Genomic DNA, 22,978 nt, shown 5'->3' on the forward strand with positions numbered 1-22,978 from the left:
AGATGAACACTATTGTTTTTTCGTTTTTTTTTATGGGCAATTATGGATCGGGACGATTCCTGCTGTTCCTACACAGCAGTGGGACTTGCCCTGGAGGTTTTATTATCAGGATTTATAAATTACTGGTACACTTGCCAAATTGAATACAGTAATCCCTCGGTTATCGCGGTTAATGGGGACCAAAACCACCCGCGAAAAGTGAAAATCTGCGAAGTAGCGACGCCCCTTCAAAAATGCTTTAAAAAAAAAATGTTTTTTTTTTTTTAATTTAATTTTATTATTATTAGTTTTTAGACCCGCGAAGCTCTGAACCCGCGAACGTGGAACCGCGAAGTAGTGAAGTCCCACTGTACTGATGTTTTGTCAAATGTTAACTAATAGTCTGGATGAAAGAATACATTTGAATTGAATCGTATTGAATTATCTTTCTTGCCATTGATATCACCGTTGTAAAATATTGTATGGCCGCGGATTTACGTCATTCATTTTTGTATCACATGTGATCCACACACTTGTGCAGTGGTACCTCTACAGACTCTCCCCTACTTGCGTCACTTCACCACTAGACTTCCAGTGGTACAGGTGATGTACGATAAGGCATTAGAGCTTATCTCATGATCAAACACAGATTTGCACAGTGCATACTAATAGGTTAAACAGTCTTCACTTCTTTACCTGTGTGTCAATGATTTTGCGAAAGACCGAATAAGAAAAAAGTATTTTAACATAATACTATACAAGCTCTTTTACGTACATACAGATGCTCCCCTACTTACGACCATTCAACTTACGTAAAACTGTAGATATGAACAATTTTTTCGGGATGTTGAAAAATATCCGGACATTGCTATAAGTTAGATTTTGTATCGTGTGCACCTTTTTAGGAGTAGAGGGGCATTAAGGTAGTGCTCCTTTCTGCCATCTGTGTGGAGGCGCTGTGAGAGGTAAACATACAGTGCTACGTGTACTGAATCTCCAGCTCGCTCAGAACATTGACGTTTTTATTGTTTAATATCTCGTGCAACCATCCAATATGGTTAGTGTAAAGTGTAAAAAAGTGGCGAGCCGTTTCTTTTGAAAATAAAGTGGAGTAAGAATGCTTGATGCGGTTGAGAAAATGGTCGGAATGCTTTTGTTGGCCACTTTTTCGGAGGAGGACCTCTTGAAGCCCATCTTCCAAAAGTAAGTTTAACTCAACTTTATTTATCTTTATAGAGCATATTAATTTACAAAATCTCATCTCATCTCATCAGCCGTACCGCTTATCCTCATTAGGGTCGCGGGGGGGCTGGAGCCCATCCCAGCCATCTCCGGGCAGTGGGCAGGGGACACCCTGAATTGGTTGCCAGCCAATTGCAGGGCACACAGGGACAGACAACTCACTCGCTCATTCACACCTATGGACAATTTGGACCGGCCAATTCACCTGGAATGCATGTTTTTGGAATGTGGGAGGAAACCGGAGTGCCCGGAGGAAACCCACGCAAGCACGGGGAGAACATACAAACTCCGCACAGGAAGTCTGGAGCTGGATTTGAACCCACGACAGGTTCCCATGACATGAACTGTGCCGCACAAGCGCTAACCACTGCGCCGCCGTGCTGCCCAATTTACGAAATGTTTATTCTTTTTATTACAAAACAATCCAGGTTACTTATACAAGCCTTAAACATACTGATATAAACCTTAAACATACAAAATATAGCACTGAAGCAGCTTAGAAACAAATTCTTGTTAGTAAGTAGGGCAGCATCTGTACTAACGAATTAATTTGGTTCCAGAAGTAGCTCTGTAACCTGAAACATTTGTCAGTGTTTTGTGTCAAAAATGGTTCAACGGTGTGTCTGGGGCACTTGAAACGTTAATCAGATATATCGGGAACGATTGGTAGGGGTGAAGTTCGTCCCTTTTCCTCAGCCAATATCTAAATTGGAGAAGTGTTTGAAGTGGATAAAGGCATGTGGTCACCCTCACGTTCAACTCAACGTAAAGTGATTGATGAGAACCGGAATCAAAGTTATTCGCTCTTCAGTTAGTGTTTTGTTTTTATTAAATGGAAGTTTACGCTGCTGTTGGGTCGGTTCGAAAACAGCAACAGAAAACAGCCTCAGGGCATGAAGAGAAGCTCCTCCCTGCCACGTTAATTTGGTATATTACCATAAAATAAAAACCTGGACACGCCTTAAAAAAATCTGGAATGGGTTCATTCTGTCATGCGTTATGAACTTTTGAAGTTGTCTGCAAAGACAGCCTAAAGAAAACTTTTTTTATTTTATAGCATTAGATGCACCAAGAAATAAGAGTGAGGTGACATATCTAAAACTCATTAAGGTCTGTTAGAAGGAAAAACAAATAAAAATAAAGTGGATCTTCCCTGCTTTACATCTGCAGTAAGAGACCATCAGAGCTGACAAATGTGAATCAATTTCTTTGTGAAGTTGGTACAGGGTTGATGACCTTCTCATAGATGGCCAACATTACAAGGTTAATAGTGTCTTTGGACATGATGAGATAGGTTTGCATAATATGGAAGACATAAACGGCTATTCTATCAAGTATAGCGACTAGTCGCTTGCTGTTGCTATGCGTGTTTTCCATGGATAAGCGCCCTCTGTCGGATCTATTTGATTGAAAGAGCAATATAGTTGCATGGATCTCTGCACACACAGGGCATTCTCCTAAATATATCTGCATCTTTATTGTTCACAGTATTTTGGAACATTTTAATGAAATACCTCTGCTTGCATCTTGTTTTGAAACCATTATTCACAACAAAGTTCAAAATAAGCTGAGAGGGAGTATAATTTTAGGGGTATACTTGGTGATATGGGACCTAGGGCTCTGACATTTTTTATTATTTCATGGATTTGATCAAATCATCAACTGTCACACAGTGAAATATAATGGACCTGAGGATTTAGGTTTTGGCGTTTATGTTAAATTTTGTCTTGATATGTATATGGTGTTCTAAGAAAAAAAATATATTTTTTGCGCTCGAGGCTCCTAAAAAGGTTTCCGACCCCTGCTTTACAGCCTCATCACGTCTAAAGCACAGCATGACTTGTTTTCTTTGAACTTTAGGCAGTGCTTTGGAGATGGTCTGAACTGGGCCGGCTGCGCCGTTATCGTTCTGTTGGGACAGCAGCGCCGATTTGATCTCTTTGATTTCTGCTATCATCTGCTCAAAGTCCAAAGGCAAGATGGCAAGGATGAAATCATCAAAAACGTGGTGGGTATAATGTCACGCAGTGCCTAAAACACAATTTTCAGTTTTTGAATCGTTCTTGTTGAATTACTGCATTTTTATTGTCAACTTTTTTCATTTTCACAGCCATTAAAGAAGATGGCCGACCGCATCAGGAAGTACCAGATCCTTAACAATGAAATATTTGCTATCCTAAACAAGTACATGAAGGCCGTAGAGACGGACAGTTCAACTGTGGAGCATGTTCGTTGTTTCCAGCCTCCTATACACCAATCCCTAGCTACTACTTGTTAAAAACCGATGTACACGTATAGCACAGGCTGAAAAACATATTTCTTATATATGTGATTCTATTTATTTACAATTTTTGCTCTCTTACAGTTGTGAGTTTCTTTAATTTTTCCTGGCTCACTGGCCCCAGAAATTCAACAAAAGAATTTAAAAAAAGCATCTTAAACTCTTACCCTTCCTGAAATTTCAGAGAATACTCCGAAAGGTTAAGTTAGTGAAACTGGAAGTGGTAGTATATCGTCATATATTACCTTATCTGTTTTGTTACACACATGACTTGGGACCAGTCTTATGCATACCCTCTTATTTTCCACACCAGGTAGTAATGTTTAATAATAATGTAAGTTATAGCTTAAGGTTGACACGTTTATCTACTAATTGAATATATGATAACAGGTCAAGTTGATGAAAAAAATCTCAGCATAAAAAAAGTGCGACTGCAGATTTCCCATTTCTTACCAGAACATGCTTATTCTCATTTGAGTGATTATCTGGTGTGCCTATGACAAACTCTCAGCAATCTACAGTACATCCATTCATTATAAAAAAAAAACGAACTCATAACACGCAATCAAATGATATTATCTAGGTGGTTACATTTTCTATTACACTAATTTTTTGTTCAATCCAAGTCGCAATGTAAATTCCATCATCAAATTCAGTGAAGTGTTGGGTATTGTAATTGTTATTGTTTTACAATGAATATTTTTATTTGCTCTTACTTGGTATACTTGTCTGCTACTGACTGGAAAATGTAGTGATTTTCTTTTGTTTGCCTGTTGGACTTTTTTATATACTGTTCATGATTACAGTGATGGTATACTTTATTTAGAAATAAATAAAGTATCTATCTAAATACAAATGATGGGCATATAAATTAAGCATTTTCAGAATGTTACATCAGCTTAGTAAATACCTCATGATGACGGTGTTGTACTCGATTAACCTGTTTGGGGAGTGTTCAGATGACACTGTTCCAATCAAGGCCTGAAATGAAGAAAAGGTTTAAATTTATTCAAATGTATTTCTTGACTACCGTCAGTATTAAGTTAGGCCTAAGGCCGAATAAGATATACGAAATTAAACCTTATTTTTCCACAAGGACAACAAATCACTTATTCAGTAGGGTTCCCTATTTGCTCATTGTAATTAAGAAATGTTCTTTTGCATTGCTATCTTGTTATATTTATCAATTTTCGATCTGTTGTTTGCAGGTTAATCTAGTGAAAATGAAGGCACAAGAGGTTTAATTATGAGACCTTAGCATGAACGTGTAATTTATTGTCATCAAGGGCCCCATTTGTGACATGATGAGGCTTTTGTTTACTGTATGTTCTTGTAAAAGTGGCCATGTTTTGAAGCACTGAAAATGGATAAACGATTCAAAAATGTACAACACTGGTCCTGCATAGGATTAGAAATAATGTTGTATTTCCATGAAATTAAACACGACTGAAAAGTTTACGTGTGATGATTTTATGTTTTCTCCCATTTGCAATGAATATTTACATTGTTTTTGTATAATTGAAAACAGTAAGTGTATGTGCCTCCGGTCAATATTGTAAATGACAAATTTTACATCGATATTATGCAAATTATGGTTTGAAATACAAAATCAGTGGTCGCAAGTGTTTCCAACCTAGACATGATGTTCATTGGTCACATACTCAGAAAGGCATAACGCTTCCGCTGACGTCACGAGATACTCAACGTTCAATGGTCGCACACCCGGAAAATCAAACCAGACGTAATTTGAAGTTTCGGCGCTAAGCTTTGTTGTCGGTATTTTTGTGGGTTTGCTATCGTGCGCTCACTGAGCTGATATATCGCATTTTGGACGCGATTGGGGATATAGAATCAACATTTGAGTTCGAGAAATGTCTTTCTCAAAAGCTCCTTTAAAAAGGTTCAACGATGCCGTCGGTAAGTAAAATCGAGCCAAGTGTCTAAAATAAGACCAGCCTAATTGTAACTTTTATGACGCGGATTCGCATTATGACACATGCCCAAAATGATTGGACCCCTTTTACATCGATTCGGACAAATAGGTAAATTACATAAATATTTTTGATACAAAATATAAACAACTGTATAAAATATGTGCAATGGACAAGGAGTCCCATACTATAGTGATTGAATACAATATTGTTTCGGAGAGGCTGGCATCTATATGAAGTGAATTGTCTGGATAAAGTGGGTGCTCATTGTGTCACGAGTCCTAAACGAATGTTGATAATTATAGGGTATTTAAGTGAACTTTGTTTACCAGGCTGCACCCCTGCACCGGGCATGTACGACATAAGACCCGAGGAACCGAAGGGTGCTGTATCTTTTGAAAAATCGGATCGTTTCAAACATGCTAAGGCAGGTGGGTAACGAGCTATCACTTGTACTGCGATTGCATTAATGGCATGGCGTATAACGTATTAGGTTTTATGTGTTTTAGTGCCCCCGTCATCACCCTCCAGGATTTCGATGTCTCCAGTCAGAAGATCAGCATCCGTTGATGGGATGGTAATAAAATGCTTTCGTACTTGTCTATATTTTATACTTACTGTATTTAGTTTGGTGAATTTCTTTCTTCCATTTTCATTGCTTCTTGTAGGTTGGGACACCAAGTACCAAAAAGAAAGCACATACCATAACCTTGGAAATTAAACAACGTCAATTGTTGGAGAAGGAGGTGCACTTTTAAAAACAAGTTTTATTAGAATGCAAAAATGTTCCATTGAGAATAATATTAACCTTTCATTAATTCTCAGCCACTGAGTTAATTCTTGATATACCCTGTACAGATCCGCTCGCTGGTCCAGCAAAGAGGGGATCAGGATCGACGGCTGTTCAGTCTTGAGGAGGACCTCAAAAAGGTCAGAGCCAAGCTGTTGGCAGCAGTCAGGGAAAAAACTGGCCTCACAGCTAACATAACAACCATTGAAAGACAGAAAGCAGAGCTCAAGAAAGTCAACGAGTTCTTAAAAAACAAGGTTTGTTTTGCACAGATTACGCTTCCATTCCATACAGTTAACTGTTCTCGAGTTGCTACATCGGCATTATATGGCAGTGTTGTGCTTTGGTTAATTAGTGCATATTTCCTTCCAGGTGTCAGCTGACGGAACAAAAAAAAGAATCAATTCACTTACAATGGAGCTGATGGAAGCTAGGAACAATTTGGACAGCAAAAATAAAGTAAGAATCTGTTTTAGCTACCGTCAGAGATGCAACTTTACTGTGCAAATATCAACAAAATGTTGCATTAATTATTAAAAACTGGTCAAGTCTGGTGGTTCTTTTTTTCCTATGTGCACTCAATATGTCTAAATGCAGGAGCTAAATCTTCTCCAGCTCAGCAGTGATGCTCACCTCAAAGATTTGGAAAAGGAGTGCAAAGCTAACAAGGATAGTGTCAAAGCTTTATCAGACAGGAATAATGATTTGGGTACGTAGGAGCTGCAATATATCATTTTGTTTGCTCTCCAATGTTAGGCATGTCTGTTACAATGTTTGGTCTTTCGCAGAGGACCTTTATCAAGTGCTGAAAACCCATAACGAGGAGCTTGAACAACAGAATCACCAGTTGCAAGGTAAGTTGATCCCAAAGCCCCACACACACTTAATGCCGTTAGCGTGGGGAATTTGACCTTGACACATTTGGCTGCAAAACGCCAACGGCTCTGTTCCCCACACCTGAAGCCGTATTGTCAATGTTGAGTGTTCTGTGGTTATGTTGCAATAGTGCCATCTTATGGGCGCTTACAGTAACAGGTTTACCGTGTGCTGTGAAGATTTTTTTTTGTCTAAGAACCACTTTCGGATTAAAAATGGCGCTCTCAAATGCTTCCACGTAAAAAAAAAATATTATTCAGAAAATTCTTTTACATATTGAAAAATTAGTTTTAAATCCAACATGTATCTAAATGACAAAAGGTAATTTTGTAAAAGCTGCTGATTTAATTTGATAATTGATTAGTTGCTTGTTTGTTTGTTTTTTACCTCAGCTCAGATACATGAGCTACAAGCAGAGATCAAAGCTATGCAGGAATATCTGGATGCATCAAATGAACAGATTCAGGTAGGCACTGGTCTGAGAATGTGTGTTCCCTTATCCACAAGAAGCACAATTAAACTGACTTCTTTTTGTAGGATCTTCGCTTGAAAATTAAGGAGACATCAGAGCAGGGTCTGATCTCTAACTCTGAGCTGCAGAAAATTAAGTAAATGTGCATTTTTTTTACCCCCTTGAGGGGGGCCCAATTTCATTAAAACAATATTTTTTTCATACAGATACTTGGAGGAAGAGTTGCTGCAGCTGAGGACAAATCTTGAAAGCACTCAGGTGGCTCTGAAGCAAAAAGAAGAGCACATTCTGAAATATGAGTGTGAAATGAAGGCTTTAAAAGAGGCCTTATCTGAAGTGGAGAGCAAGTTGAAGAGTCAAGAGCTTGAACTACAGGCATCCCAGGAGTCTGTGAACCACGCCCAAGCAACTGTTGTCCAGAAGGAGGGTAAACTTGCTTCGCTACAGGAGGTGCTTCAGGAAACTGAGAGGAAGATGATAGACGATGTGGCACGTCTAGAACACAAGTGTCAGCTTTTGGAAGAGAAAGGTATGCTCAACAGATGAAAGATCGGGCCTAAAAAATTCAGCCCTACCAACGCCCGTGGGTAAAAAAGCCTGACCTAGCCGAGGCCCGACCAATGAACTCAATTTGCAGGACCGAGCCTGAAGCAAACCCGAAATTTCACATTTTATTAGTGAGGAGCAGACGTGATTTATGATGACAAATTAAGGCATTTATTTTGTGACAAGACTGTAGAAACATTTCTGTCTCTCAGTGTCTGCAGGGGTTACATTAAACGACAATTTAACATTTTTATTTCTTAGAGTTGACGGAAAAATTATGAGGAAGTCTTTAATTTTGACCACGCAACAGTACGTCCTTCAAGAATCTACCGTGGCCCTTTGAGAACACGAGAGGCAGAGAGACAAAGAAGAACAATAGCGGATTGATAATGGAAAAGAGAGAAGCCTAACCCGAACATAATGAAATGTATCTAGGCCTGTCCTGGGCTGAAACTGGTCGGGTTCAGGTTTAAGAATTTACCTCGAAAGCTTAGTAGGGGTAGGCAACTGGGAATTTTGGTATCGATCCGATCGAAGTATACAAGGTCGTATATACAACCAATCTGATACTGACAGCCTACCAGTGCGCTGTGCAATCCCCTCCCCGCTTCCATTAGAAATCAATAAAAATATGAACATTAAAAAACAACCGGTGAGCAAAAAACATCACAGTCTGAAATAGGAAGTAAATTTTACAGTAAAAGGTTAGACGTGAAACTAACTAAACTAAATACTAATAAACAATTAAATGCCTTATTTTAAATGTGTTTTTTGAGCCACCTTTAAAAAAATAGCACGCAGACCATAGGTGACATTGGTTGAGTGCTGCCTCACCTTAGGTTTTGTTCCTCACCCTAGGAACACTTAACTGACAGCTGCCAGAGGACCTCAAGGACTGTGAGGGTTGATTAGAATAAGAGCAGATCAGACGGATAAGGTGACCCAAGACCACCGCTAGGACATTTAAAATCTCAAAGCACATTAGAAACTTTCAGAACAAATGTCAAGAGAGTCAAACTAAAAAAAAAAGAACGTAACTACTTCATAACATTGAAAAATAAAATACCTTCCATTGCATAATATTTTGAAAATAAAGACAGTAATGCAAATAAAGTTGATCTAATTCCCAGTTTTTAGCTCTCTGCTCCAAGTAAGACTTTGAAAGTCCACATTGCTCTGCTCTTCCTGTTTGCCTCTGTTATTCTTAGCATTTACTAGGGGTGGGCGGATTGATCTGGGGGCCCTTTCACTTTCTCGTTGTCTTCCACTCAGTATGAAGTAGGACAACCAGCGGCCAGGTAGGCAAATGGGCTAAAACTGGGTTCCCTCAGATCCTAGAAAATTCTTAAAATGCATTAAATTAATTCTTCTAAAAATAAGGCTTTAATAAGCATTAACATGTCTTTAATTCAAATTTTGGAAAGTCTTAAATGTGTTGACACATACGATTTATACATTTCTTTTAAGTAAAATGATTTACTAAAGTCATTTTTCATGTATCATGATAAAAATGCTTCATGAATATAGCGGCAAAGTTTTTGGGAATTAGTAGTTATCTGCCAGTTTTTACTGCGTATCAATGATATACCATTGAGATCCTTTTTATTTATTGTTTTCTATGTCTAAAACTTTAGAGAGTGCAATATTTTTCAGATGGAAAGTTTTCAACAGGACCAAAATTTGATTTTACACACACACTCATTTGTTAAAACAATTTCAGTCGACATGGTCTTAATTTTTTTTCTTCAACAGGCATTAAAAAGTCTCAAATTTAACTTTAGGTTTTGGAACCCTGTAAAAGCGTGTCAGCGGCGCCTAGAGGAAATTGGATGATATCCAGGACAATAGTATTGATCCAATCAAAGTACTTGCTTAGTATTGATACTATTTGTATTTGATCTGTTAAACACTAATGCTCAGTTACTCACCCATCCCTCTGACATCAATTATAAAGACACACACAAACATTTTTGTCGTGAATTTACCCCAGAGGCAAGTCAGGTGGCGAGCTTGCAGAAACTGGAGCAGTTATCATCTGAGCTTCAACTGCTGAAAGATGCTTATCAAAATGAAAAAGAGAGACAAATTCAGCTTCAACGTGAGCAGGCTTCTCTTCTTGAAGAACTAGCAAAAGAGAAGGTAATGATTCATTGCCCTCTTTCCTGTCTGAGGGATGCAGCTTAAGGCATTTGTAAAGCTCATTGTGTTTTTTTACCACATCAGTCTCTGGTTGACGCTCTGACTGTGCTGCTGAAGCAAGAGAGGCAGGAATCGGAGGAATGCCGAAATAAGCTGACTGAAGAGTTAGAGGAAGTGCTGGGAGAGCTGGGGCTCATGGAGGAGCAGGTGCAAAGGCGAGGCAACGCGAAAGAGCAGAATCATGAAGAAATCGCTGCATTGGAGGCACTCCTCTGTGAAACGAGGGAACGTTTTGAGCGGTGAGTCCCACTGACGCTTGGAACAATTTCGAAACTTTGTTTACTGCTGAAAGATAAATACCAATTTATGTAAAAGGTAAAGGAATATTCCCTAAATTTTTAAAATGCCCTGAATGATCTATTACTTGTAGAAAACCCAGAGCCAAGTCATACAGGGCAACCGTAACATTTGATTATTAGATGTTGCTATATTGTTTAATGCAACCGAAAACGAGTGCTTCAAAGCACAAGAATTCAAACTCCGAAAGCTCAGTTACCAAACCGCACCTTTTTTCTTTTTTTTTTCCTCCATCCTTTCACTAATTTTATAGGGGTACTCATAGCAGCAAGATGGTAGACAATCATGTCGCCTCCCTCTAGGCGAGCATCATGTTATGCACGATAAATACAAATCCCTCCACCTACGAGTATTCAACAAAAATGGACATTTGTTTGATAGTAGTACGAGGTATTTTTGCCGATTCAAATATTTTTTTTCTTTATTTGCAGTGTTTGTATGGGTTGTTGAAATTCTTTGGCAGGGTTCCCACAGATACTTGAGGTCTTAAAAGGCTTTGGAATCATTATTCTAAAAATAAGGCCTTAATTGTCAAATAATTTCTTAAATCCACTTTTCAAAAGTCCTAAAAATGTAAACACAATAAGATTTATTTTTGTTTGAACAAAAAAGATTTAGTAAGATTTATCAATTGTGTTTTTTAATACAACGATTTACTTTCGAGTCAACATCGCGTGGCCACTATAACGGAACTCTCAAAACGGTGATGTGGTTTCAGTTGGCCTTTCAAAGTAGCAACATGTCTTAGATCTAACCACAATACACATATGAACTTCAGACAGAGACGTTTACTTTGGACCAATGTTCCCTCTAAGGTGCGCACGTGCGCAATCGCGCACTGCCCGCACATTCTCAGTGCACAAGAAACTCTATCCAGCGCAATGGTAACTCTAAGCTGTCTGTGTGCGCAATTGCGCACTACCCAAAGCTTTTCTACGCACAAGAAAATCTAGCCAGCTCACAAAAATCACGGCTCGAAATTGCTAAGTAAGAAGCAAATTAAGTTAAAGTTACAGTGCATGAAGGTAACAATACAAGGGTTCCCCTGACGTTGTGTTCTAAATGCGGTAATTTGAAGTCAAGGTCGAAGTAGAGCGAAGTTGAGTCAGTAGAGTTTTTCGAGGACCGGCTTCTTGGGCTCAGCTCACTAAAAGGAACCGGCTCTTTCGGGTCCTAAACGGCTTTTCAGGTTGTTTTTGGTTCTTTCATCCCTATATTATGTAAAACTATGCACAAAATGACTTAAAGGAAGGGGAAATAGAACAAAAAAGAAAAAAATACCAAAATGAAAAAGTAGTCAAAAGCTGAGAAAAAGAAACAAAAGGAAGAGAAAAAAGAAGGAAAAATTCAGAAAAAAGCCAGAAAAAAGAAAAGAAGCATAGGAAATAAAGTAAATAGACAACAAAAAGTAACAGTTGGGAAAAATAAACACAATTAATTTTTTTAAAAGAATTAAAAAAAAAACATGAAAAAACAACAGGGAAAAAGAAGAAAAGGTTTGTTGCATTCAAAATATTCCCAATTATATCAAGTCAATCTTGTCGCCAACATTGTACTTCCATTAAAAATGTGAATTAATACAGTTGTGTATCATACTACTAATTACTTAGTTGCCACACTTGGGATTGCTGATGCTCACTGTTGTTTCAAGCGTTACTCACCGACTTTGTGTGAACCCTCAGACCCGTGGAAAATTAGAGGGAACATTGCTTTGGACCATGGGAAAGTGTCAGTTTAATGAGAAGTGGCTGTCTGACAAACGTCGACTCGGTCTCAAATTTTATTTAAAAAAGCATTTGAAATATCTCAAAAATATGTATGTTTGGAAAAATCCGCATGAGGATGTTTTTGTTTTTTCAGGGGTAGATTTCTTAATTTCTTGTTTCTTCCAAACTTGTTTTGGGAGGAAGAGACATATAATTTAATATAAAAGACAAAATTAATCGAAACTGACAAACTCACTCTCGAGACGAAAGCTAGTTCTTTAGTGCATTGTTTTTTCTGTGTGATGTTTGATGAGTATGTCTGAGCTCTATATCAACAAATATGACACTTCATAGTAGTAAAACACTTTATTTTAAAAACATTGATTTGAATGATAACGCAAAAGTACATGAACTATCATAAAAACGTGCACTTTTTAAAATACTTTCAGGTTAAGAAATTTGTATTAATATTATATAACATGAGGCTCGCAATCTTGCTGATATGGGTACTCCTTGTGAAAGGCTGTGCAAAAAAATGAAAGCAGTTGGAACCCTGTAAAAGCATTTCAGTGCAGTTGGATAAGTTTGAGCCTCAGTTGTTTCTATTTTTGTGCTTTGCATTCATTTTTGGGTGCACTACACAATACAGCAACATCCATTGGTCAAATATTACACAGTGTCCATTTAAGGTCTTTGATGTCTATTTTTACTTAGGTTTTTGTCATGAATTATGGTTTCAAAACAAGGTGTGAACAGAGTTCTCTTGTAGAAATGTCAATAAATACTGCAAGCAAAAAGGATACGGAAGTATTTACGTTCAAGTATGGGATGTCGTCACAGTTCTTACCTTGAGAATTGAGTGGTCATTAATTGTTCTTCATTCCATTTATATAGATGCAAATCTATTACATTTACAAACAATCATTTTAAAAGTTCCCAAGTTGGTTGTTTATTGTTGGTAATTTTTTTTGTAACTTGGTCAAACTTGTAAAGCTATTCAGAAAATGGTTACAGGCGGAGGGCACATTGGTTTGTGTATTCTTGTGCATTCCATAGGCTTAGAGACACAGAAAAGGTCCTAAATACATTTTTTTTCTGTCCTTAAAGGGACAGTGTGTAACATTTAGTGCCTTCTAGTTGGTACAAAAAAACTAATTCAGTAAAACTTATTCTCTCACATAAGTGTAATCCCTACTTGAGTCGCCAACATGTTTGTCTGCTGTGTTGCTGTGGCACTGGTTTTAGTTCGTATTAAAAAACTGCCATCTAAAGGTCGAATATTACACACTCAGGCTTTAAAGGTAGAAATTGCTTCAGCATTTCTGCCCCTAGTGGTACAAACACTGTCGCACTCTTAGCCTAAATGCATTAACATTGTGAATTAAATGCCAGAGCAAATACTATTGTGTTATTTTGAGGGTTCAAACGGCTCCAACCTTGCAAGCTGATGAAATAGAAATATGTATATTGTAAAATGTTATGTTATTACAGTATTTAATCACAAACTGAGTGCGTTGTAACTTTCCCTTTTGAGTTGTTTTGTCTTCAAAATTTAAATTTACCCTAAAATGCTTTACATAGTCAGTTTGTCGCATTCCCTCTCAATTACATTGCAGTAAAGTACAGTCTTCATCTGAAAACGGGCTTACATTCCTTGAATTTAACATATTTGACATTCACAACGGCCGACACGGCTGCCTTTTGCCCAGCAGAGCATCTGTTACTCAGGATAAATAACAAAATTGGCGTCCCACAGGCCAGCCCATCTTTTCTCTTTCCTAATTTCCTTAATGAAGACAAATGTTCAAGATATACAGTATTTTTGACGCAGTGTTGCTGTGCACACATTGCAAGGCAACAGAATAAGCATTTTTTAAAATCTGTTTAACTTGATAGCAATATACATTTTTTTATCACAAAAGTATTCAGTTAAAAAGTGCTACCAAATAATATGACACTTCTGTAGTTTTATACGCCAGTTTATAGTGAATTAGGAAATGCCATATCTTTGAAAACTTCTAAAACCGAGAAGAAAAAAGACAAGGAAAAGCTCATTTTAGTAATGACTGTTGATAGTTCTCTGGTTATTTATGATGCATCAGTGTCATTTAATGCTTGACAGATTTGGTTATATGTCATCTAATGATTAATCATGTAACATTTTAGTTTGCACATAGATACAGCTCATACAAAATTGTTCAGTTAAGAACTCATTTAAATATTCAGAACCATATACACTCCTAGACAAGGGTGGGCAATGCACGGCCCAGATGTGAGTCGTCCGGCTTTTTAATTCGTCACACCATATGTGAATGTTAAAAATATTAAATAAAGTACTGCTAATAAAAATGTGTTTATTTCGTGCCACTCTCATCCCCATTGTCCCCTACATTTGAATAGTTTTCTTTACTTGCTATTTTATCATGTATTTCTTTAATATTTTTTTCAAGATGTTTATCAAATTTCTTGAGCAAAAAACTTCTGAGCTAGCTGTATTCTATTTTGAGTTTTTCAGTGCTCATATTTATTTTTTAAGGATTTAAGAAGGTACATAATTTGCTCTAATTTCAAGCATTTCAAAAACCAATTTGATAAGATGGTTTATCTTAAACAAAGACAAATATGTACCGTACTTGTAAATGTCTAAATATTTGTTTTACTCCTAAATGCATATCAACGCTGATATTCTAAAAATACTTGTCTCCACTTTTTTGACATTTTCTTATTTTTGCTTGAACTAGTTTTGAAAAGCATACGTTTGAGAATACAGATAGGACTACATTATCTTTTCTCTCATTTATTGCTGAGGTATCTGATTTTAGACTGTATTGGTAGATATAAAATATATATAATATATATTTTATTTTCCTCCCAGCCTTTTGCCAACTCGATGTGGCCCGTGACTCAAACAGTTAGCTCACTTCTGCTCGAATATAATTTTACCGAATTGTATAGGAAAGGGTTCAGATTTAGAAAAAAAATAGATTTCTTTATTTTATTTTTTATTTGTCCTTAGCCTGACCCTTGACACTTGCCTGATTAGGCGGACTGGTTTGGGGCTCTTCTCTGGTTGGCTGGTTTCTTCAGCATCAGTTTTAAATCCTGCATTTACAACCAGTTGCACAAAGCCGTTTGAAAACTCAAATCCTTAAACTCGATTTTACAGAAAATACCTCCAGCAACCAAAAATACCAACTAAAATGACTTTGGCGCATTGGCTCTTAAACTTTTAAAACCCTTAGTATTTGTATTGTTTGAGCAGGGACTTGGCAATGTTGAAAGAGGAGCATTTGAGCACCATGAAAGAACTTCAAAAGTCACATGAAAGCACATTGAAGAGATTGGGAGCGATGTCTGCAGAGCTGGATGAGTAAGTTGGCAAATTGCTTTGTTTTGGGTCGCAATAGTCCTCAATTTTATAATGTTTTTTGATAAAGTGCCAAAGATGCTCTGAGAGGGGCTGAAGAAAGTAAAAGAAAACTGGAAGACGACCTGGATAGAGTGAGTCAACAAAAAGACGCAGAGTACCAAATAAGACTTCAGATTTCAGGGTACGTCTCCTAACTGAATATTGATTTTTTTAAGATAAGGTGGTGCCTGTATCTTCATAATATTCTATTTGCCTACACCATCCTCTGGTTCAAATTATCATTGCAGCCTCTGTCGTGACCCTTGTTGTCCGGGCAAGAAAAGTAACTTTCTTAGACGTACTCCAATAAACTTTTTTTTTTTTAGGGGTTAGCATTTGAACTGTATTGAAACCGTCCTTTTCTTACGTTCACCATTTTCATCCTAGAATAAAGATTACGTTTCAAGATATTTTACTTAGTTTTTCGAGTCTGCAAAGCAAATCTATATTGAAAATAAACAAAACTAAACTTAAAGGACCGTGAATATTTTACAACACTTCCTCGTGGTTTCAAAGAAACTTAATTAAAAAGGACCATAAAGCCTTTACGGAGGTGTTTATAAACCCGTAGCGGCAAGATTACAGTCAAATATGCAGCTCCCTATAAGTTAAGCTCCTGTTATGTAAAATAAATACAAATGTCGCGATCTATGAGTATTTTAAATAGTAAACTCTTGTATGATAACTATTTTATCTCATATTTCAAATTAACATTTTTAACAAAGTTTTTTTTTTTTTTTTTTTTTACAATTATGAGTTGCTAAATAATACACACTGTCCCATTATGATAAGCACATTTACTTCATCTGATGGTTAATACTATTTAGCACCACCTACTGTGAAAAAGAACTTCACTCGAGTAAAATTGCTTTGAATTATGTGCAAAGAAATTCAAAAGAAAACACTGCCATCTTTTTCAAACCTTTGTTTCAGACATTTAGAGGAGGTGCAAGCTTCCCTTGATCAAAAAGTTGAGGCGATGCAGGCCTTGGAGGCAAACCATCTTGAGAAAATCTGTCAATTCGAGCAGGAACTGCAGCAGCAGATAAAAGACAAGGAGGACGCATTAAAACAAGTTGAAGCACAGAAAAAGCAGCATGTTGCTGAGTGTCACCACCAGGAACTAATGGCTAAGGAGCAGCTTGAAAAAGCTCACCGGGAAAACGCCAACATCACAGAACTACTGCGACAAGAGAAAGAGGAAAAGATAAAACATATCGCTGCGCTGGAGGCTGCCACCCAAAACCAGAAACAGTTGAGGTCAGAATTGGTCGGAATACAGAGTGAGTTTGTCAAAGCGGCTGAGGAGAAAAATCGACTCGCGTTTCAAGTGGAAGTGGCGGAGCGGTCGCTGGTGGCGTCAAATGCGGAGAAAAAGCGACTTCAGGTTCACTTGGATGAAATTCAGCAGGACCTAAGCGCCCAAACGTTTGTCACTGAGGATAAGATTAAAGGTAATCCCAATTCTTAAAGATTCAGAATCTGAGGCAATGAAACATGTTTTTTGCATAAAATTGATATATATTCCATCTGTATATTCCAATCTTTAAAAATATGTCATGTCTTGTCTTTGTCATTCTGAGCTGTTAAGTCATCAGAGGCACACTAGCATCCTAGCAAGCCAGTCGCCATATTGTTTTACGTCTACATTTGTTAAAGAGGTTACTTCTGTTTTGGGCGGAATTTTGGTAGTTTTTGTGGAGATTTCTTGGACGCACTGTTGCAGATTGATGCAGTAATAGGCATTCTTAAAGGCGCTTTAAATCCTTGGAAATGCTTAAATTTTAAACTTGTGTTTTCAAGGATTGGTTTGGGCTTGGATTGGGCTGTAAAACCCATGGTGGACAGCAAACAAGCGCCAACCAAGAGCAGACAAAACAGTCAAGCCTTTGGCTGGCCTGGCTCTAATGAGGCGCTAGCTGGACAAAATCATACCAACCACGTAACACGTGTTAAAAACCGCATATGAAAGGCCACAATTGCCGACCAAAAAGAAAAGATGAAAACAAAATTTGCAAGGGTACAAGCAGAAATTAGTTGTATGCAATCACTGTTCACTACAAATGCAGTCTGTTTCAGCACTGACCTCATTGGTGGTGTTAATGGGATTTGCCATTTCGAAAGGGTTGTGCTCCTTCAATGATGTTACAGCTCTACAGCAAAAAGCCAGATGAGTCCACTTTGGGACTTAATTTCTCAAGTTCCCCGGCCCATGGAATATTTTGCATTATTGTGGGGAGAAACACGACGCTTTCTGTGCCTAGTTAAAAGAAATGTTTGGAGCACCTTTAACGGTTTGCAATGTAAAATGGAAGAGCAACGACAGGAACAGGAAGCTCTGGAACGACTGGTGGAGGCGCTAACTCAGGAGAAGGTCACTCTTCAGTGGGAGATGGAAGAGCAGCGGCACGAACTCCAAAAACAAATCGATGAAGCACAGGAAAACACGTGAGTGACATTGGAGGAAAAAAAAAATGTACGACTTTTATCAATGTTATTTTCCACATTAAAAAAACATTTTCGGCAGGTCTTCAAGTTCAGAAGCCGACCATTGGAAGTCGCAGTACGAGGAGCTATTGGCTAAGGTGAAACCCTTTGAGGTAAGTAATTTTCACTCAATGCAAGTGCACACACCTTTTAGTTTGATTTCTGTTATCACATCAAAAGGTCTTATCCAATTAGAACAGGGGTGGTGAACAAGTTTGACACAAACACCCGAAATTTTTAACTATGAGAGTCAAAGAGCCACACCACACACTGACCTGCCATGACAGACAGACACACAAACACACACAATTAAAAAAATATTATTCCCATAATAATTGTTCTTGTGTTGATTTCAAGGAAAATGTCCACCCACAATACACACAAAAAATAATAAACATGAAAAAAGGCAAAGAGCCACAGTCTATAAAAAATATGATGAGGCAAAAACCTGCATTCTTATTGGCCAAGAGCTGAATGCGGCTCTAGAGCCGCGTGTTCGCCACCCCTGTACAGTGGACAGGGGTGGCGAACACGGAGGACCTCGGTTATCGCGGTTAATGGGGACCAAAACCACCCGCGAAAAGTGAAAATCTGCGAAGTAGCGACGCCCCTTCAAAAAATGCTTAAAATCTTTTTTTGTTTTTAAAATTATTTTATTTTATTATTATTATTATTTAGACCTGCGAAGCTCTGAATCCGCAAACGTGGAACCACGAAGTAGCGAGGTCCCACTGTATTAGAATGTTGAATATTTTAACTCGAAATATTGTTTAAAAAGTTGTGGGCTCTTTGCAGATTGTTTTTCTCATTTTAAAGTGATACGATGTATTATTTAGCTCCTCTTAATGGTGGAAAAAATTAATTCTTTAAAAATATTTAAATAATGAGCAAAATTAAATGAACTATCAAATAAACATGCATTTTATTCAAAATACTTGTTAGTAGAGAAACCAAAAAAACCCAACAAAAGTTTGCAAAAGGCGGGGGGAAAAATGTTAAACATTTTTTAAATGTTCTGCGATGTTTTTAGCTCTAATTTTTGGTTGTAGCACAGTACAGCGACATCTAGTGGTCAAATAATATACACTTTTTTTTTTTTTTTTAGTTTTGGTGGAAACTAATTCTTAAAATTGAGTTAAAATGAGCAAAATTGTGTGCTGCATTTGACCTGATTTTGATTTATGTATATTTATTTATTTCAGTATAATCTTGAATAGCTTGCTCAAAAAATCAAATATTATTCTCTGTACAACCCCCAGCAGATAATTGATATACAAGAAGAAGAAAAAATTGCTATCTGCCACCACCACTGATGGGACTGGATGATGGAGTTAATTAGAATAATTTATTATTAGAAGAAATGCGGTTTTGTCACTTGGAGTGTCTTCTAGTCTTCCCATAAAGCATTTTTTAAAGTTGCACTATGCAATACAGCGACATCAAGTGGTCAAACATTACACACTGTCCCTTAACGACATAGTTGAACACAACTTGAATTAGCTTCCCCTCAACCAACTTAGAATGAGGTTTTGCGTCTGGTATTTAGATGCATAAACAAACCCATCCATTATCTTCACCGATTATCCTCAGTAGGGTCGCGGGGGTGCTGGAGTCCATCCCAGCTATCTTCGGGCAGTGGGCAGGGGACACCCTGAACTAACGATCTAATTTCTTGATACCTCTTAAAGCTTTATTTTGTGCCACCTCCAGGAGCAACTGAATGACTTTGCCACTGAGCGAAACGCACTCATCAATGAAAAGGGAGAGAACCAAGAAGAGCTGAAAAAGCTGTCAGACGCTTACGCTCGTCTTCTAGGTCACCAGAACCAGAAACAGAAGATTAAACATGTGATGAAGCTGAAAGATGAGAATTATGATCTCAAACAGGTAATGCAACTTGTCAGCCTATACAAATCACTGTGTAAACTCGCATAGAAGCCGACCCCCAAAAACTGTTTTAGAATTGCAAGCTTGTGAAATCTTGGGGGCTTGCAAACAAACACTTAGCCAAGGAGATCTGCAATTCTGGGTCCAGAACATTTTTACTCCAAGTATGGTGTTATGCAAAATAATTTTGCAATTATATGGACGTTTGTTATTCCTGTAAAATATAAACATGCCCATTGCTTTGACAATGTTGCTGATGGATCGAGGGTTGTATGTTAAAACGAGTATTGAGCTATCATAGGACAAAGTCATTCATGATCTGCGTTTAAGTAGCAGAAAAATGCCGTGATGCACCATGTCGTAACGGCAGTAAAGTTCCAAAATGTTATTGATAATGTGTTACAGTACTTGAGACTGAGAAAAGTGTTTGCATTTCAAGATACTGTTACTTTGTAACACATTAAACACAACACTGGTTGCCTAAATTTGGAGCAGTATAACAGTGCACATTCCCTGTTATGTAATGTAACCAATAGGAATCTACTTAAAAATCCACTTGTCGAAACAAGTAATTGCAGGGTTCGTACGTGTGCCAGAAATCCGTGAAAATTCCTAAAATTTGATGCTGTTTTCAAGGATTGAATAATGCTTGAATTTTGGGTGAAATACTTGAAATTATTGTCATGTCTCTCAGTCTACTTAAAAATGTCTTGAGACACAGCTCTCCGGTGGCTTGCTTTGCCAGTGCTTCTTCCCTTGTGATCAACTGCAGCTGGCATTAGTTTGTATGGCATTGTCCTATGAGGCTTCAAAACCCTGACAGGTCGCGCCCAAGAAGAATGTATATGAGTGTAAGGATTACGTATCAATTTTAGACATTTGTTATGGGCAATGCAAAATAATTTTGTGGTGTTTCCTGGTGGTACATTTTAATGAAAGATCTTCCTGCAACTGAAGATTTTTACCCAACGCCCATATGGGGAGCAATTTGTCTCTAAAACAAATATATTTGCGATTTAGTCAAGATATAAAATGTATATGTCTTGATAAATGCAAGATTGAAAATTGCATATGTAAATCACAGATATATTTGTGGCCCTTAAAGATGATTCACACCAGTTTTTTTCTTTTTCTTATAATGGTACTGGAAAAATTAATCAGTAAGCAACTCAGTCAATCCCCACCCTCTGTTTTCTGTCTGACTCTTGTGCTTTTTCTCTCTTCGTCTGCGTTTTTCCTCGTCGACACTTCGTAGGAGGTGCTGAAGCTTCGCGCCCAGTTGTGCCGTCAGAAGAGCGATCTAAATCAGCTCCCTGGCCAGACTCGGCGCAGGTTTGATCCCACTAAAGCATTCCAGCACAATAAGGAGAACAGTTGCACTGAGACTGCACCACCTCTGAAAGAAGGTGAGCAGCCCATGTCTTGCCTTTTGCATGAAAAACATAAATAATGACTGATTCCTTTTTTTCTGTGCAGAAAATCAGCGAACAAGACATTCAAGTAGATGAGCAATGGTTAGGCGTCTGGGTGTTTTATTCCAATGAGTTGATTTTACTCAAAGCTTTTAAAAATGCTCTGATGTTTTAAAACCTTTAGCACAGAAACCATTTTAGTAATTGTATTCCTTGTAAACATAATCAAATGAGTTTTTTTTTTCTTAACCACTTTTAAAAAATTAATTTATATATTCTCAGCTGATTAGGTTTGGGGTGAGCAGGTGAACATATTTCTGTCCTGTAAATAAAGTTCTTTTCACTCAAATATGCTTAGGGTTTTCCTATTTTTTTGCACTACACTGTCCTCATTACATGGCTTGTAAAGTTTCTATCTATTTCAGATATGATTTTGGAGTAAGGATGGCAAATACCGGGCTTATGTTAGTACAAAAAAGTCGTTCTGAAAATGTGAAAATAAAGAAAAGGGCAACGAATTCCACACAGAGATGCCCCAACACGTCTCTGCACTTCAGCCTTATTTTCACATTTCCTAAATGTTTTCAAAACCTTTTTGTGAAAGCTTTTTGTTCAACTGTAAGCCCATAATTCATTACATTTTTTAACTGTTTATCTAAATTACTTTTTTGTTTTAAGTTTTTAATAATTTTCCATACAAAAAAAATCACAAATCACACCCCAAAGAAAATGGCCAGTCTTACTCCAAAGTGATTCTGAAAGTCTTTGCTTTTTAAAATAAAAAAATAGTGTAAACATTTTCAGGTGTCTTGTATTCTCTATAATTAATGCCATTTTATTCAATTCAATGTTTGTATCAATTTTAGTTGCTCAGGTAATTTTGTATGTTGTAAGCGGGTACACGTATTTCTGGCTTGTCAAATATTATTTTCACACATTCGCTTCATTTTTTTCATTGCACTTACATCTTAGGGCCAGTCTCCAAATAAAATGTTGATATATTAATATAGCAAAGATTATAATAAATGATTAATGTGTGTGTTCCCATAGTGCAGTGGTTTTAGCACATTCGCCTAGCACGCAAAAGGTCCCTGGTCGGAGACCGAGTGGAACCATTTGTTTTCATGAAGAGGGATGGGTGCCACAGGGCTATATTTGACCAAGACACCACAGGAAATGGTACCCTCCCAATAATAAGTAATAACTAATGTAAAAGATGTTTGCTTAATTGTCCTGACAGTCCAAGTCTTACTACAGTGTTTATCCTCGAGTGCCTTGTCTAATCACGTTGTTCACTACGTTCGTAATGACTAGAGTTAAGTATTCAAGCCATTGGGCTTCTATTGCTTTTTCTGCTCTTAGCCAGCAGAGGGCACTGTCGTATTGCACCTACAATCTTGAAATGGTGACGGAAGCTTGTTTCTTGAAAATACAACAACCAAAATCACTCTTTGCAGAGCAGAG

The 22,978-nt window shown here is 37.5% G+C and overlaps 2 protein-coding genes across 2 annotated transcripts in view; both read left to right on the forward strand.

The window, feature by feature from the left end:
* Nucleotides 1-4,958, forward strand: part of cyfip2 (cytoplasmic FMR1 interacting protein 2) — a 41,125-nt gene extending 36,167 nt beyond the window's left edge. The window contains exons 29-30 of the mRNA XM_088344308.1: nucleotides 3,082-3,229; nucleotides 3,332-4,958. Of these exons, the coding sequence (XP_088200434.1) occupies nucleotides 3,082-3,229; nucleotides 3,332-3,499 (316 nt within the window). The 3' untranslated portion in view covers nucleotides 3,500-4,958. The remainder of the gene's footprint in view (nucleotides 1-3,081; nucleotides 3,230-3,331) is intronic.
* Nucleotides 4,959-5,172: 214 nt separating this feature from the next.
* On the forward strand, nucleotides 5,173-21,863 carry hmmr (hyaluronan-mediated motility receptor (RHAMM)). Its single transcript, XM_088344309.1, has 21 exons — nucleotides 5,173-5,419; nucleotides 5,766-5,864; nucleotides 5,943-6,010; nucleotides 6,102-6,179; nucleotides 6,292-6,480; nucleotides 6,596-6,682; nucleotides 6,821-6,932; nucleotides 7,012-7,077; nucleotides 7,492-7,565; nucleotides 7,637-7,707; nucleotides 7,778-8,100; nucleotides 10,108-10,256; nucleotides 10,341-10,555; nucleotides 15,582-15,689; nucleotides 15,757-15,870; nucleotides 16,662-17,182; nucleotides 18,044-18,176; nucleotides 18,256-18,328; nucleotides 19,926-20,102; nucleotides 21,358-21,508; nucleotides 21,579-21,863. The coding sequence occupies exons 1-21, from the start codon at nucleotides 5,374-5,376 to the stop codon at nucleotides 21,608-21,610; spliced, it is 2,886 nt and encodes a 961-aa protein (XP_088200435.1). The 5' UTR covers nucleotides 5,173-5,373; the 3' UTR covers nucleotides 21,611-21,863.
* The last annotated feature ends 1,115 nt before the right edge of the window (nucleotides 21,864-22,978 follow it).

The sequence above is a fragment of the Urocampus carinirostris genome, chromosome 9 (assembly GCF_059441175.1).
Source record: "Urocampus carinirostris isolate Australia breed hairy pipefish chromosome 9, RoL_Ucar_1.0, whole genome shotgun sequence".
In the NCBI taxonomy this organism is placed as follows: domain Eukaryota; kingdom Metazoa; phylum Chordata; class Actinopteri; order Syngnathiformes; family Syngnathidae; genus Urocampus; species Urocampus carinirostris.